The 14,990-nt window shown below is 57.0% G+C and overlaps 2 protein-coding genes across 2 annotated transcripts; both read left to right on the plus strand.

Annotated features, from left to right (window-relative positions):
- The first annotated feature begins 4,101 nt into the window (after window positions 1-4,101).
- Window positions 4,102-8,559, plus strand: LCN6 (lipocalin 6). Its single transcript, XM_064290867.1, has 7 exons — window positions 4,102-4,191; window positions 4,398-4,537; window positions 6,665-6,735; window positions 7,245-7,355; window positions 7,895-7,996; window positions 8,290-8,350; window positions 8,469-8,559. Exons 1-7 carry the CDS (start codon window positions 4,102-4,104, stop codon window positions 8,557-8,559), a joined length of 666 nt encoding a protein of 221 aa, XP_064146937.1.
- A 1,747-nt stretch (window positions 8,560-10,306) lies between these two features.
- On the plus strand, window positions 10,307-14,772 carry LCN10 (lipocalin 10). The gene is made up of 6 exons (XM_064290918.1): window positions 10,307-10,411; window positions 11,238-11,377; window positions 11,911-11,981; window positions 13,094-13,201; window positions 14,225-14,323; window positions 14,655-14,772. The coding sequence occupies exons 1-6, from the start codon at window positions 10,307-10,309 to the stop codon at window positions 14,681-14,683; spliced, it is 552 nt and encodes a 183-aa protein (XP_064146988.1). The 3' UTR covers window positions 14,684-14,772.
- The last annotated feature ends 218 nt before the right edge of the window (window positions 14,773-14,990 follow it).

A 14,990-nucleotide genomic window follows, 5' to 3' on the forward strand; every position in this document is an offset into this window, starting at 1 on the left:
GCACTGGTCTTCTCTGGTTCCAGAGGTGTGAGTAGGTTGTGTGGCTGGCTTCTTCTCCCTGAGGAAACTGGGGCTGAAGGCTACTACCAGCCCACCGCAGCCCTTACCGGGAATGGTGCCTGAGGCATCCCTGCTAGTCAAGTCCAGCAACTCCCCTCCGCTTCTGAGCTGTCTCTCCCTCCCCCTGCCTCTCAGTCTGTTTTCTCACTTTGCCTTTGATGTTCAGGGCTCCTAGCTTGTCATAAACATAATAGTTTCACTTGTTTTTTGGGGTCTTTATTGTAAGCGGGAATCGCCAGAAGCGTCTGGCTAGTCTGCCATCTTGGCCCTGCCTTTCTTGGCTTTGCTTTTTAACACTTTAAAGAATTCTTTTGCAGCAGATTTGCCCAATGCAATATGTTGTTTGATTTCTTGATCGCTGCTTCCATGGGCATTGATTGTAAATCCAGCAAAATGAAATCCTTAACAACTTCAAACTTTTCTCTGTTTATTATGAAGTCACTTATTGGTCCAGTTGTGAGGATTTTTGTACTCTTCATGTTGAGGTGTAATCTGTACTGAAAGCTGAGTCCTTGATCTTCATCAGTACAGGTTTCAAGTCCTCTTCACTTTCAGCAAACAAGATTGGGTCAGCTGCATAATGCAGGTTGTTAAAGAGTCTTCCTCCAATCCCGATGCCCCATTCTTCACATAGTCCAGTTTTTTGGATTATTTGCTCAACATACATATTGAATAAGCATGGTGAGAAGCTACAACCCTGATGCATGCCTTTCCTGACTTTAAACCATGCAGTATCCGCTTGCTCTGTTCAGAGATTGCCTCTTTGCAATGCTATCCATAATTTGTTATGATCCACATGGTCCGATGCCTTTGCATAGTCAATAAAGCACAGGTAAACAGCTTTCTGATATTCTCTGCTTTCAGCCATGATCCATCTGACATGATATCCCCTTTCCACGTCCTCTTCTGAATCTGGCTTCCACTTCTGGCAGTTCCCTATTGATGTATTGCTGCAACCACTTTTGAATGATCTTCAGCAAAATTTCACTTATGTGTGATATTAATGACATTGTTTGATAATTTCTGCATCCTGTTGGATCAGCTTTCTTTGGAATAGGCACAAATATGGATCTCTTCCAGTCGGTTGGCCAGGTAGCTGTCTTCCAAATTTCTTGATATAGATGAGTGAGCATCCCAGTGCTGCATCCATTTGTTGCAATATCTCAACTGGTATTCCGTCAATTCCTGGAGGCTTGTTTGTCTCCAATGCCTTCAGTGCAGCTTGGGCCTCTTCACTCAGTACCATCGTTCTTGATCATATGCCACCTCCTGAAGTGACTGAACGTCAACCAATTCTTTTTGGTACAGTGACTCTATGTATTGCTTGCATCTTCTTTTGATGCTTTTTTTTATGTTGTTCAGTATTTTGCCCATAGAATCCTTTAATATTACAGCTCAAGGCTTGAATTTTTTCTTCAGTTCTTTCAACTTGAGAAGTACCAAAAGCGTTCTTCCCTTTTGGTTTTCTAACTTCAGGTTTTTGCACATGTCATATCATTTAATTCTTTCATCATTTCTTCCTTTCACTTTAGCTACTCTACATTCAAGAGCAAATTTCAAAAGTCTCTTCTGGCATTCATTTTGGTCTTTACTTTCTTTCCTGTCTTTTCAATGACCTCTTGCTTTCTTCATGTAGGATGTCCTTGATGTCATTCCACAACTCTTCTGGTCTTCAGTCATTAGTGTCCAGTGTGTCAAATCTATTCTTGAGATTGTATCTAAATTCAGGTGGGTTATACTCAAGGTCATGCTTTGGCTCTTGTGGACTTGCTCTAATTTTCTTCAACTTGAACTTGCACATGAGCAATTGACAGTCTGTTCAGCATTTGGCTCCTGGCCTTGCTGTGACTGATGATATTGCGCTTTTCCATAGCCTCTGTCCATAGATGTAGTTGATTTGGTTCCTGTGTATTCCATCCAGCAAGGCTCACGTGTATAGACTCTGTTTATGTTGTTGAAAAAGATATTTGCAATGAAGAAGTCATCGGTTTTGCAAAATTCTATCATGCAATCTCAGCCATCATTTCTATCACCACAGCCATATTTTCCAACTACCAATTCTTTGTTTCCAACTTTTGTGTTCCAATCACCAGTAATTTCAGACTTCAGAACTGGTAAAAAAATCTTCACTTTCTTCATCTTTGGCTTTAGTGGTTGGTGCGTAAATTTGAATAATAGTATTAACTGCTCTTCCTTGAAGATGTATGGATATTATTGTACACTGATAGCACTGTACTTCAGGATAGATCATGAAATGTTCTTTTTGATGATGAATGCAATGCCATTCCTGTTCAATTTATCATTCCTGGCATAGTAGACCATATGATGGTCTGATTCAAAATGGCCAATACCAGTCCATTTCAGCTTACTAATGCCTAGGATATCGATGTTTATTAATTCCATTTCATTTTTGGCAATTTCTTATTTTCCTCCATTCATACCTCATACATCCCAGGTTCTGATTATTAATGGATGTTTGCAGCTGTTTCTTCTCATTTTGAGTCGTGCCACATCAGCAAATGAAGGTCCTGAAAGCTTGACTCTATCCATGTCGTTAAGGTTGACTCTACTTTGAGGAGGCAGCTCTTCCCCAGTCATATTTTGGGTGCCTTCCAACCTGAAAGGCTCATCTTCCTGCACTGTCTCAGACAATGTTCTGCTGCTATTCATAAAGTTTTCACTGGCTAATTTTTTCAGAAGCAGACCACCAGTTCCTTCTTCCTAGTCTGTCTTAGCCTGGAAACTCAGCTGAAACCTGTCCACACTGGGTGACCCTGCTGGTATTTGAATACTGGTGACATAGCTTCCAGAATCACAGCAACACGTAAGCTCCCACAGTATGGCAAAGTGACAGACGTGTTGGGGTCCGTCTGTCTATCTACCTAACTACCTGCCTATCTATCATTTATCTGTCTGTCTATCCATCTACCTATCTACCTATCTGTCTGTCTACCTACCTACCTATCATCTATCTGTCTATCTGTCTGTTATCTATCTATCTGTCTGTCATATCTATCTGTCTGTCATATCTATCTATCTACTATCTATCTATCTATCTATCTATCTATCTATCTATCTATCTATCTATCTATCTATCTATCTAATCTATCATCTGTCTACCTATCTATGTATCTCAGTGACTGACAAGGGTGGGGTCCATGTGAGGCTGAGCATGACTCCAAGATGGAGGATTTGTGCCAAGATGGAGCCCAAGTGTCCAGAGCTGTGTTGCTGAGTGGAATTAGCTGAGTATACACGTGTTGGTGGATGAATGAGTGAATGAATGAATCCCAGAAGGTGCAGGTGATGGCCACCTCACCTGGACTTCTGGGGGCCCCTGGGCTGAGCCCCATTCTCTGTCTCCCAGGTTGCCCTGCTGAGTCCCTGCTCCTGTCCCAGGGCTCAGGGGACTGACAGCAGAAAGACTCTGGCCTGCAGAGAGCTCCCAAAGGGCCTTGGGAGACACACCCATCCCCATGAGGCCTGGGCCAGGAAAGTGGGAAGCAGAAGTAGGATGAGGTGGCTTGGAGCTGGGCCAGGGTGGCGGATGTGGGAAGGATAGGGTGAGGGTGGAGGAACAAGATGGACTGGCTGGCTGTGTTGGCAGGGCAGGGGTATGAGACTAGCCTGCAGAGCAGCGAGTGGGAGGGCTGGGGGGCCGGGGCCGAGGGGTCAGAGGTGTCCCTCCCACCCCTCCAGGCTCAGTGAGGGAAAGTGTTGGGGGCCTGGAGAAGGGAGGAGTTGGCTAGGGCTCAGGACCAGCAATCTGGACGGAGCCCCACGGGACAGAAGGACGCAGGGATCAGCACAGCCCGTGTCCACTGAGGGCAGTCTCGCAGTCCATGCCATCTGCCCTCCTGGGCTGGGCAGACAAATGTCACCACTTGGAGTCCTCCCCCCATGGTCTCCTCATTTTCTTGCAAGAAGTAAGGCCGAGACCATGGTCTGGCCATTAGTGTCCGCCCACAGCACAGATCCCAGAGCCATAAAAGAGGGTTCCAGGGCCTGAGGGGCCAGGTGCGCTGGCGCAGGCAGTGCAGGATGAGGGTTGTGCCGATGGTGGCTCTCCTGGTGCTGGCCTTCGTGCCCAGGGCCCAGGCCATGTGGCTGGGAAGGCTGGACCCCAAGCAGGTAATGGCCTCCTGCTGGTGCTGGTCAGTCCTGGGGGTCCAGGCTGCTCCTTTGAGTGCCATGGGCTTCAGGGGACAGGCTGGGCATCAGGAACCCCTGGGTCCTGGGGAGCATGCTGCAGCAGATACGTGGGCTCTCAGACACAAAGATGCCCTGAGTGGGGAGGCTGGGCAGCCTTCGCCCCTCTCATGCTGTCCCCCTTCCAGCTTCTTGGGCCCTGGTACATCCTTGCTGTGGCCTCTCGGGAAAAGGGCTTTGCAGAGGGGAAGGCCATGAGGACCATCGAAGGGGTCGTGGTGACTCTGACCCCAGAGAACAAGTTGAAGATGCTGGCCTCTCGGAGTGGGTGAGCAGGGGAGGGGGTGCTCCTCCTTTTGGCCACTTGGGCCTCGTTGCAGGTGAGGCTTGAGGCTGGAGACTGCTCTGCATCTTCCTGCCCCTGCACAAAGGTCCGGTGGCCAAGTGGCCCTGGGTCCCCATACCGCTCCACACATCCCCCCTTCCCTATGAGCCACTAGCCCTCTGCCAGCCTTGGTGCCCTGGGTCCTGGTGGGCTGGCCTCTTGTGGGTCCACCACCTGGGCCTCACGCTGGCGCAGAAGCTGATGACCTCGGCCAGCTGGGCCAGCTCGGTCAGTTAGAGAGGCCTCTTCCTGGTGTGAACAACCCTTCTGAGCAGACGATGGAAGTTAGGTGAACATCTAGGCGGTGGGAGTCACTGGTTCTTTCAGAAAATAGACCCCCTAAGAGAGGGGTCATGGGGGCACTGTGTCAAGTGGCCTCCTGGGGTGTCAGGCTTAGGTGCTGCTGGCCTGAGGGGCGAGTGTGTGCATGTGGGCATCGCAAACCCACATGGTTGGTGGGAGGGTGGGAGGGGCAGTGCCTGGGGGTATGCTGATGGGGGACATGCAGCTGGGGGTCATGTGGAGAGGTATCACTTCCTTTTCCATGTTCCTTGGCTTGTAGCCACATCACCCCAAAGTCTGCTTTGGCTGTCACATGGTGTCTTCACTCTCTGGGTCCCTGTGTCCCCGTGTCCCTGTGTCTCTGTGTCCCTCCGTCTCTGTGTCCTTCCATCCCTGGGTCTCTGTGTCTCTGTGTCTGAGTCCCTGTGTCTGTGTCTCTGTGTCCCTGTGCCTGTGTCCCAGTGTCTCTATGTCCCTCTGCCTCTGTGTCCATGTCCCTGTGTCTCTGTGTCCCTGCATCTTTGTGTCCCTGTGTCCCTGTGTCTCTGTGTCCCTGTGTCCCTGTGTCCCTGTGTCTCTGTGTCCCTCTGTCTTTGTGTCCCTGTGTCCCTCTGTCCATGTGTCCCTGTGTCCCTCCATCTCTGTGTCCCTGAGTCTCTATGTCCATGTGTCTCTGTGTCCCTGTGTCCCCATGTCCCTATGTCTCTGGTCCCTGTCCCTGTGTCCCAGTGTCTCTGTGTCCCTGTGTCTGTGTCCCTGTGTCCCCGTGTCCCCGTGTCCCAGTGTCCCAGTGTCTCTGTGTCCCTGTGTCTCTCTGTCTCGCACCTTTTTTAGAACACCACTCAGCTGGGATTAGAACCCGCCCTACTCCAGCATGACCTCACGCTGACAATACCATCTAGGGACTCACAGAGACCCTCTAGGACAGAGTAGAACTTCCCATAGGGCTTCCAAGGCTGTAATCTTTATGGAAGCAGACTGCCACACATTTCTCCCATGGAGAAGCTGTGGGTTTGGACCACCGGCCTTTCAGTTAGCAGCTGAGCGTTTAACCGCTGTGCCACCAGGGCTCCTTAATGACACCTGCAAAGATCCTATTTCCAAGGAAGTTTACATTCATGGTACCGGGGCTAAGACTTCCACATACCTTTGTTCGGGACACAGTTCACCTGTTACCCGCCCTCTCCTCTTTCATTTCTCCTCAGTTCCCCGTTCAGAAGCTTTCCCCTGAAATCTCGCTGCAAACCCTAAGCATTGTTGTTCAGTGCAGATGAGCCTGGGGCCTGGCTTCCAGCACCCTATGGAACAGTGTGCTGTTGGGATCCATAGGGGTCTCACTGGCTAATTTTTGGCAGTAGATTGCCAGGCCTTTCTTCCGAGTCTGTCTTAGTCTGGAAGCTCTGCTGAAACCTGTCCACCATGGGTGACCCTGCTGATATTTGAAATACCCTTGACACAGCTCCCAGCAACACAGCAACACACAAGCCACCACAGTGACAGACAGATTGACAGAGGGGAGTGCTTCTTCACACAGGTCCTGGGTAATAGCTCCCTGGGGTGGGGGGAGAGGGAGCTGATTTGTACTTCGAAGGGGCCCTCTGGGCCAGCCAGCTCCCCAGACAGGTTCCAACTGGCCAAGAATGGGATTTCTGGGTAACGGGGGTAAGAGGAAAAACAGGACTCCTCTGAACTCCCTAGCCGGCAGGCCTCTGAGTAGCAGGACTCCGTCTCCCCTTGCCCAGGTCCTGGGTCTGATCCTGAGCTGACCACAGGCCCTTCCTCCTCCAGGCTGGACGGGTGCAGCCTGACCGCTGTGGAGTTGTGGAAGCAAAGTCCTGGATGGGTGTTTGAGAATCCCTGTAAGTGCAAGGCCAGGGCCTTCTCTGGGGCAGGCTGGCCCCCCAGCCCCCGGTCCCACAAGGTGTCCCCAGGCTCCCTGTTCGTAGGGCCAGTGCAGCAGTGAGTGGTGAGGTGGGGTGGGCCGCCTCCACCCCGAGGAAGTTCAAGGACCTGACTTTGTAGAGGTTTGGTGCCTGTCCTGAGCATGTAGTGTCCCTGGGCAAGGTGCCTGGCTCCAAGCCACAAAGAACCAGGTTCCGGCCTCACCCCGGCACCCCTGGAGGCTGAGGTGTCTCCTCATCACCATGTGGAGGGCCAGGGCCCTGACGGGGGCTGCCTACTCCCCATGAGGACAGGCATTCACCAGTCTGTCTGTCTGTCCATACGCCACGGTCTGAGCAGCCACTGAGTGCTGGCCTGGGTGGGATCAGGGACCAGGGGACCGGTCCCGCCGGCACTTTCGTTTGGCCGGGGGCCTCCTGAACTCCAGCCAAGCTGATGCCCACCCGCCGGGTGCACTTGGTTTCAGCCCTGGGTGTCCTGGAGTACAGAGTGCTGAGTACCAACTTCAAGGACTATGCCATTGTCTTCACCCAGCTGGAGTTTGGGGACGAGACCTTCAATACCGTGGAGCTGTACAGTGAGGAGCTGATGGGCAGGCTGAGGGGACCACCAGGGCCCAGCCCTGAGAGCCCACTTGTGCACTCCAGGCCCAGGACCCCACCCCAGAGGACAGGCACAAGGCCATGTCCTGTCGACTGAGCCATGCCAGCCCAGGCATCGAGAGTTCTGGGGACCCGAAGGGGCCCAGGAAGAGGGCTTGGAGGCACCATTCTGGGGTGTAGGGTCTCCTGGGCCTCTGGGCTCAGCTGCCTGCTGGAGTAGTCAGGGTTGGCTGGCTGAGGGGAGGAGCCTGGTACAGGTGCTGGCCTTGCTGCTGCTGGGGGGACTGCTCCCTCACTGTTTCCTTGCATAAAATTGCCAAGTGGGGCTTCCACTGTCCCTTCTTGTCCCTCTGGCCCCCTTCCCTTTTCTCGCTCACCTGGTTGAGGAGAAACGGGGGTGGGGGCAGGGCTCCAGTGCAGGTAGGGCCTTCGGGGCAGAGGAGGGCAGGCCTGGTTCACAGTCTCAGGGTCCCCCTGCTGGCTCTCAGTGAGGTTGCCCCCCCGCCACCCACAGGTCGGACTGAGGTGGCCAGCCTAGAGGCCACCAGCCTCTTCTCCAAGTGGAGCAGGAACCTGGGCTACCTGGCCCAGCAGCAGGCCAGGTTGCAGGAGGACCGTGAGTGCCTGGTGGCTGAAGGCGGGTCACCTGGGACACCCCTCAGGCCAAGGGCTGCATAGACATGGGCCGAGGGCTGCGTAGATGTGGGCCGAGGGTGGTGTAGACGTGAACCAAGGCCAGCTTTGCCTGTCTCGGGTCCCTCAGGCCCCTGTGAGTGTGGCAGGGCTGTGGGAGGTCTTCAACTGGTCATCCACCCATGCCCGAAGTGAGCTATGGACCGAAGCCTGTCCCGGGGGCTGGGAGGCGCGGGGATCCAGCTGGTCCTCATAGCCTGTCTCTTCCTCTTCTAGTCACCTGTGCGCACAAGGTCCTGCAGGTAAGCCACGTCCTGGGGGTCAGCCCCAGGCCCCAGTGAGGCAGAACGAACCACCTATGACTGGGTCCAGTGTGTGGCTGTGGGCTGGGGGTTGAGCCCGGGTGCTCCGATGCTCCTCTTGGCTTGCAGTGAGTGACGTGGCCACCCCCACAGTGTCCTCAATATGGCCGAAGAGGCCGGCCAGTGTGCTGGGCGCTGCGCTGGCTGCTCCCACAGACTCTCTCACCGGATCGGAATAAAGTGATTCCAAACCCTCACCGAGGCCTTTCCACTGTGCGTCAGGCAGGGCCCAGGTCAAACACATGTGAAAGGCAGACAGGTGTCTGACATGGTGCCCCCTCCTGGGACTCTGGTCACCTCCAGTGAGGAGGATGGGAGGGGTCACTGGGGGCAGGACCTCAGGCCCCGTGAGGTCAGCATCACAGCAGTTGCGGGAGAGGGTGCCTCACCTGAACACTTGTCTTGATCCCTGTGGTCTGGGGACGCCTGCACTCAGGCCTGGCTGGGGGTGGTGGGCTGGGCCAGGAGGGCAGAGCAGCAGCCTAATATAGGTGGTAGTCAACCTGGTGGGAGGAAGGCCCCATGGGGGGAAGGTCCTATGGAACAGGATGTGCATGGTTTGGGCTCTGGGCTGAGAAAGCTGGCACCACAGTGTCCAGGGATTGCCCAGGGCTTGAGGGCAGCAGGTCGGTTTTTATCCAGCCAGGTGGGGCTGAGAGGGCACTCCCAACTTGCCAAGACCTGGCTTTCTCTCTGTGGGGGGTTCTTGCTGCTGCAGTACTGGCAGTCTTGGTGGGTGGGGCACCCCGCTTGGGTTGCCATTCCTTTCTCCTGCCTGGCCCTCTGTTCTGGCGGGACCCCCAGCCCAAGTCTTGGGAGCTGCTCAGGCTTGGGCGAAGGTGGGCTCAAAGCAGTGGAGGTGTTGCTCAAGGTGAGGTGAGGTGTGATGGGCAGGTGGGCGCCTTGCTCCTCGAGGCTGGGCATGAACACTGTGCCCACACGTGTGCACACACACACAACACATGCACACACATACACAGTGCATACACACTCATGTGCACACAATCCCATGAACACGTGTGTACACAACGCAGGGCTCACATGCACACACACACACATGCACACACTTGCACACACCTCCAGCCTGGGCCCCACCCACCAGAGGCTGGAGGGAAGGAGAAATGGGGAGTTAAAGAGAAAAAAGATGAATCGTTGTCCCCACCCGCTGCATGCACGCACACACTGGTTGGTGCTCGATAGGGCGAGGACGGCATAGCAGTGCGAACGTGCTAAACGCACTGGGTCATGCACGTTAAAGTGGTGAAAATGGCAAATACTATGTCATGTGTATTTTACCACAATGGAAGAAAGCTTTTATTGAGCACCTACTGTGTACCAGCCGGTAGCAGGTGGTTTCCCACGCTCTCAGCACCCTGAGGGCCCTGGTCTATGGATGAAGAGCCAAGGCTCAGACAGGTCATGTCCAGGTCATGTCTGCCTCCTTTTGGAAGTCTCTAGAACAGGAAGCTGCCTGGGGAGGATGGGTTTGCAGGGGGAGGGGAGCACGGGGGTGGAGGCTTGGGTTCCTGAGCCTCTGAGACTGCGGGGAGTGCGGTGTGGCATCTAAAATGCAATGGGTCTTCAGGGTCCTCCTGAGAGCCAGGGCCAGGCCCCCAGAGGGGAGCATGGTGAGCTGAGGGTAAGTCCTGGCCATTCTCCGTCCTCAGCCCCCAGGGAGACCGGCTCCCAGACGGGAACATGCGGAGCTGAGGGTGTGTCCTGGCTGTTCTCCGCCCTTGGTCCATGGCCCCCAGAGAGGTGAGGACAGTCCCACCTGCCTCCCCATCCTTCCTGCCCCACCTCAGCTAGGCTGCAGCTCCAGGACTGGCTGGAATCCACAGTGGGCAGAGCTGGGCTGGGCCTGGCAGGGCCAGGGGGTTTAAATGCAGTGTGTGGCCTATTGGGACAATGCCTGCTGGAGGTAGGAGAGGATGAAGCCAGGGCTGCTGTCCTTGTTCCTGGTCCTGGTGCTGGCCATCACGTCCCGGCCACAAGAGCAGCTCCCCAAGGAGTCCTACAATCTCAACTGGAATAAGGTAGCCCTCACACCCCAGTCCCCAAGTGAAGTGGGGGAGTGAACAGGAGGTAGGGTCACCCAGAAACAGCCCACACCCTGGTCAGCAGTGGAAGTCTGAAGGGGACTAAGGGGCTGGGCCCAATGTGGTCGTCTGGCCTCTCCACCCAAAGCCGCGGCTCTGGGAGCCCCCTGTCAGGTGGGGATGTGGTGCACTGTCTTACCCTCTTCAGGGCCTGGTCGTGGTTGCAAAACTCAACCCCGAGTCACGGCTGCTAAGCTGAAGCCCTGGGGGTGCAGGGACGGGGCCATGGAGCCCCAAGGAGGGACGGGGCCGTGGCTTCGAGTTGCTGGAGCAGGGAAGGCAGAGCAAGCAGGGCCCGTTCTAGGATAATGAGGACAGGCTGACTGGGCACAGGGTTCCGTGGGGGTGGACACGGGCCACCGGCCAAGACGAGGTTGACCAAATGGGGGAGTGGAGCTGGCCAGGTATGGTGGTGCCTGGGGTGTGGGGGCACACAGGAGGAACAGATGAGGAGCAGAGGCAGGCTGGAAAGGAGGGGACAGGGCAGCCCTTTGTCCGGGGGGCCCTAGAGGGAGGGGCCTGGGACTCAAGGGGGGGCGGTGGTGGGGCCTCAGACCTATCAGCGTCTGTGGTCCTTGCCTCACTGCTGGGCCCCTGACCAGCTGGACATCTGCCTCCCCACAAGCAACCTGAGCAGGGGGGCTGGGGCTGGGCTGACCTGCTGTGCTGGGACTAGGCTGTGCTGGTTGGTTCTTCACCCCAGCTGGGAGCCATTGGGGGTGGGTGGTGGAAGAGTGGCAACCACCCCGTTGTTCCCATCCAGTTTTCAGGCTTCTGGTATATTCTCGCCATTGCCACTGACGCCAAGGGCTTCTTGCCGGGCAGAGACAAAAGGAAGCTGGGGGCGTCCCTGGTGGAGGTTCACAAGGCAGGCCAGCTGAAGGTGGTCATTGCCTTCAGTCGGTAAGTGGGCCATGGTGGGGCAGGCCCAGCTGGCCCTTACAGACCCACCTGCAGACACAGCTTGCTGCAAATAGTCAGGGGCATCTTCCTTTCCAGGGGTAAAAGCTGGTCCCCCCCGCCCCACCCCACGGGGCTCCTGGTTGGAGGGGAAAGGAGCTAGGGCGGTGGGGGGAGGCAGGCCTGTGGGCTCAGTCTGAAAATTTCACAGGGATTGCCTGTCCCCCTGCCCGCCCCGGCCTGAAATTCTGAGGGCTTCTTTGGGACAAATCACAGTGGCGAGTGCCCACTTGGCAGCATAACCACTTGCAGGGAGCAGGTGTTTGGAGGTTCCCTGAACTGTGGGCAGGCCCTGGTCCAGCATGGGGAAACCCCACCAGCAGAGCATTAAACTGAGACAATGTGGGGGTGAGTGATGTCCAAATGGCTGCCACGGCCCTCCCAAACCTGCCCCCACCAGGTCCCAGGGGCTGAGGGGCAGACCCAGTGAAGGTGGCTTCCCATTGGGGTGTTCACAGCTGCTGCCTCCTCCCCAGGTCCCAGGGGTGCCAGTCCCACACAGTCATCCTGAGGAAGGACAACAAGAAGGCTGTATTCAGGAATACCTGTGAGTATGGCAGCTCAGGGTCTGCAGAGAGTGGGCAGGCTGCAGAGGGCACAGAAGAGTGGGCAGTCTGCAGAGGGCACAGAGGAGAGGACAGGCTGCAGAGGGCACAGAGGAGAGGACAGGCTGCAGAGGGCACAGAGGAGTGGGCAGGCTGCAGAGGGCACAGTGGAGTGGGCAGGCTGCAGAGGGCACAGAGGAGAGGACAGGCTGCAGAGGGCACAGAGGAGTGGGCAGGCTGCAGAGGGCACAGAGGAGAGGGCAGGCTGCAGAGGGCACAGAGGAGTGGGCAGGCTGCAGAGGGCACAGAGGAGTGGGCAGGCTGCAGAGGGCACAGAGGAGTGGGCAGGCTGCAGAGGGCACAGAGGAGAGGACAGGCTGCAGAGGGCACAGAGGAGTGGGCAGGCTGCAGAGGGCACAGAGGAGGAGAGGGCAGGCTGCAGAGGGCACAGAGGAGTGGGCAGGCTGCAGAGGGCACAGAGGAGTGGGCAGGCTGCAGAGGGCACAGAGGAGAGGACAGGCTGCAGAGGGCACAGAGGAGTGGGCAGGCTGCAGAGGGCACAGAGGAGTGGGCAGGCTGCAGAGGGCACAGAGGAGTGGGCAGGCTGCAGAGGGCACAGAGGAGTGGGCAGGCTGCAGAGGGCACAGAGGAGGAGAGGGCAGGCTGCAGAGGGCACGGAGGAGAGGGCAGGCTGCAGAGGGCACGGAGGAGAGGGCAGGCTGCAGAGGGCACGGAGGAGAGGGCAGGCTACAGAGGGCACAGAGGAGGACAGGGCAGACTGCAGAGGGCACAGAGGAGTGGGCAGACCCCTCAGGTTCATGGCCCACGAGGACCTGGATGAGACACACCTGACCAAACATCCCAGCTACCTCTCTGCTCCTGAGAAAGCATGGCAGGTGGGACAAGCACCCTGGGACCAAGGTCAGGCTGGCCTTTGTCCCAGGCCTGGTCCTCCTGGAGCAGATGTCCCCATGGGCCTTGGAGGGGGAGGTTGAGGGTCAGACACGCCAGCCCCTGAGGCGCCTGCGCTGGGCTCAGGCAGGGCTTCCCGCTGGCGCACAGGAGCAGCAGGAGCAGGCACGGGCTGGGGGCTTCTGTATCTCTTCTCTTCCAGTGAGAGGGATCAAAGCCTTCCGCGTGCTGTCCACCGACTACAGCTACGGCGTGGTCTATGTGCGGCTGGGTCGGGCCGGCCGGGAATACAAGAGCCTGCTGCTCTTCAGTGAGTGACTGGCAGCTTCTCAGGGTGGCAGGAGCCACAGGAGCGTGTCCTTGGCCCCTGCGTGTGGAGGTGCCATGAAGGATGAGGGTGCAGGGGGACAGGAGGTCAGCCAGGCCCAGAGGGTCAGGGCTTTGGCCGCCCCTGGGGTGAGGCCAGGGGGTAGAGGGGATATAGGAGGTGAGCTCGGACACAGGCAGGTGGTGAGGTGGGCGGAGAGTTCCAGATGTTACCGATGGGCGGCCAGGGTGGAGAGAACTGGGAATTGAGGTCACAGAGGCGGGTCCAGTACATGTCTGCGGAGGGGTAAGTGAGGTGGAGGAGGCATTGCAGAGGGCAGGCCTGGAAAGGGAGAGGTCAGGGAGATGGGCCATGCCCGTGGACAGGGGGCTGCCAGGGTAATGCAGGGTTAGGAGGCAGGGGGTGGGGGGGCAGAGGGCAGGGGTTGGGGGAAGGATGCAGGGGGCAGGGACAGGATGCAGGGGTCAGGGGCAGGGATCAGGGGCATGGTGCAGGGTACAGGGTGTAAGGTTGCAGGGGTCAGGGGTCAGGGGCAGGGGTCGGGGGCAGGGCAGGGGTCAGGGGCAGGATGCAGTGGTTGGGTAGGGTGTAGGGGTCAGGGCAGGGGTCAAGGGCAGGGTGCAGGGGTCAGAGGCAGGGTGCAGGGGTCAGGGTCAGGGTGCAGGGGTCAGGGCAGTGTTCAGGGGCAGTGGGGCAGGTATCAGTGGTCAGGGTCAGGGTGCCGGGGGTGAGGGTGCAGGGCACAGGGAAGGGTGAAGAGGGCAGGGTTAAGGGGGGCAGGGGGCAGGGGAGCTCTAGTGGGCAAAGAGGGCTGCCCAGTGGTCAGGGACACCTATCCTCCTGGAAACATGGAGCAGAGGTGGCCCTCCAGGGCAGCACTTCCCTTGGCAGAACCGCTTTGCTTCTTCATCCACCAAGCTCAGGGACATTTTGGTGGCTGTGGGGTGGGAATCAGCCTCAATGCCCAAATCATGCTCTGAGGAGGCGACACAACCCCGACTCCAGGCCGGCAGACCATGTCAAGCTTCCTGAAGATCAAAGAATTCGTGGACGCAGCTGAGGTCCTGGAGCTCCTGGAAAATGCAACTTTCCTTCCAAAAGACGGTACCATGCGACTACTCCTGCCCACCTGCCCGCCCTGTCAGAGCATTGATTTACGTGGGGGAGGGAAGGAAGAGGCCCCATCTTGCCACACGTCGGTACTGAAAGCCATCGTGAACGTGGGCTGGGCATCCTTTCCATTCCCTCCTTCCAGCCTTCGCTCAGCGTCAGGGCCAGCTGTGCCCTGGAGCCTGCAAAGAGCACGAGGCATAGCCCCCCATTCTCTCAGGGTCCCTAAGCAGGTGACATGTGGCCATGGCGGAGGGCTGGGGCTGCAGGGCACGGCCCGGCACACTTGCTCCCGGTGGCCCCTCAGTGTCTTTCTCCTCCGCAGCCTCCTGTGCGAACACCATTCTGCCGTGAGCACAGCGCCTTCTGCCCTTTCCTGTGGGACTCCACTTGGGGTCCCCCGGCTCTGGAGTGGGGCTCCAGAGCAGTCCTCACGCTACCGCTCACAAGAGGGACTTGGAGACTTCTGGCCATCACTGGGGTGGAACCCAGGGCCAAGGCTCTCATCCCCAGTGGGATTCTTGGTTACCACAGAGAGTTGAGACCCAGATGGTCCCCTCCTCCTGAGCCCTCTGACCCTCATCCGCCATCAAATAGATCTCGGGCTTTTGCCACCTGCCCTCTCTGCTCCTTGTGACTGGAGTCCCATGGGAAAAATGGT

This window comes from Loxodonta africana, chromosome 9, assembly GCF_030014295.1.
Source record: "Loxodonta africana isolate mLoxAfr1 chromosome 9, mLoxAfr1.hap2, whole genome shotgun sequence".
NCBI lineage: Eukaryota > Metazoa > Chordata > Mammalia > Proboscidea > Elephantidae > Loxodonta > Loxodonta africana.

Bases quoted from the DNA above. Each gene is read 5' to 3' on its own strand.
- LCN6 (XM_064290867.1), top strand. From the start codon at position 4,102: ATGAGGGTTGTGCCGATGGTGGCTCTCCTGGTGCTGGCCTTCGTGCCC. The intron at 4,192-4,397 runs GTAATGGCCTCC...TCCCCCTTCCAG, and splicing joins GAAGGCTGGACCCCAAGCAG to CTTCTTGGGCCCTGGTACAT. The intron at 4,538-6,664 runs GTGAGCAGGGGA...TTCCTCCTCCAG, and splicing joins ATGCTGGCCTCTCGGAGTGG to GCTGGACGGGTGCAGCCTGA.
- LCN10 (XM_064290918.1), top strand. From the start codon at position 10,307: ATGAAGCCAGGGCTGCTGTCCTTGTTCCTGGTCCTGGTGCTGGCCATC. The intron at 10,412-11,237 runs GTAGCCCTCACA...GTTCCCATCCAG, and splicing joins ACAATCTCAACTGGAATAAG to TTTTCAGGCTTCTGGTATAT. The intron at 11,378-11,910 runs GTAAGTGGGCCA...CCTCCTCCCCAG, and splicing joins GTGGTCATTGCCTTCAGTCG to GTCCCAGGGGTGCCAGTCCC.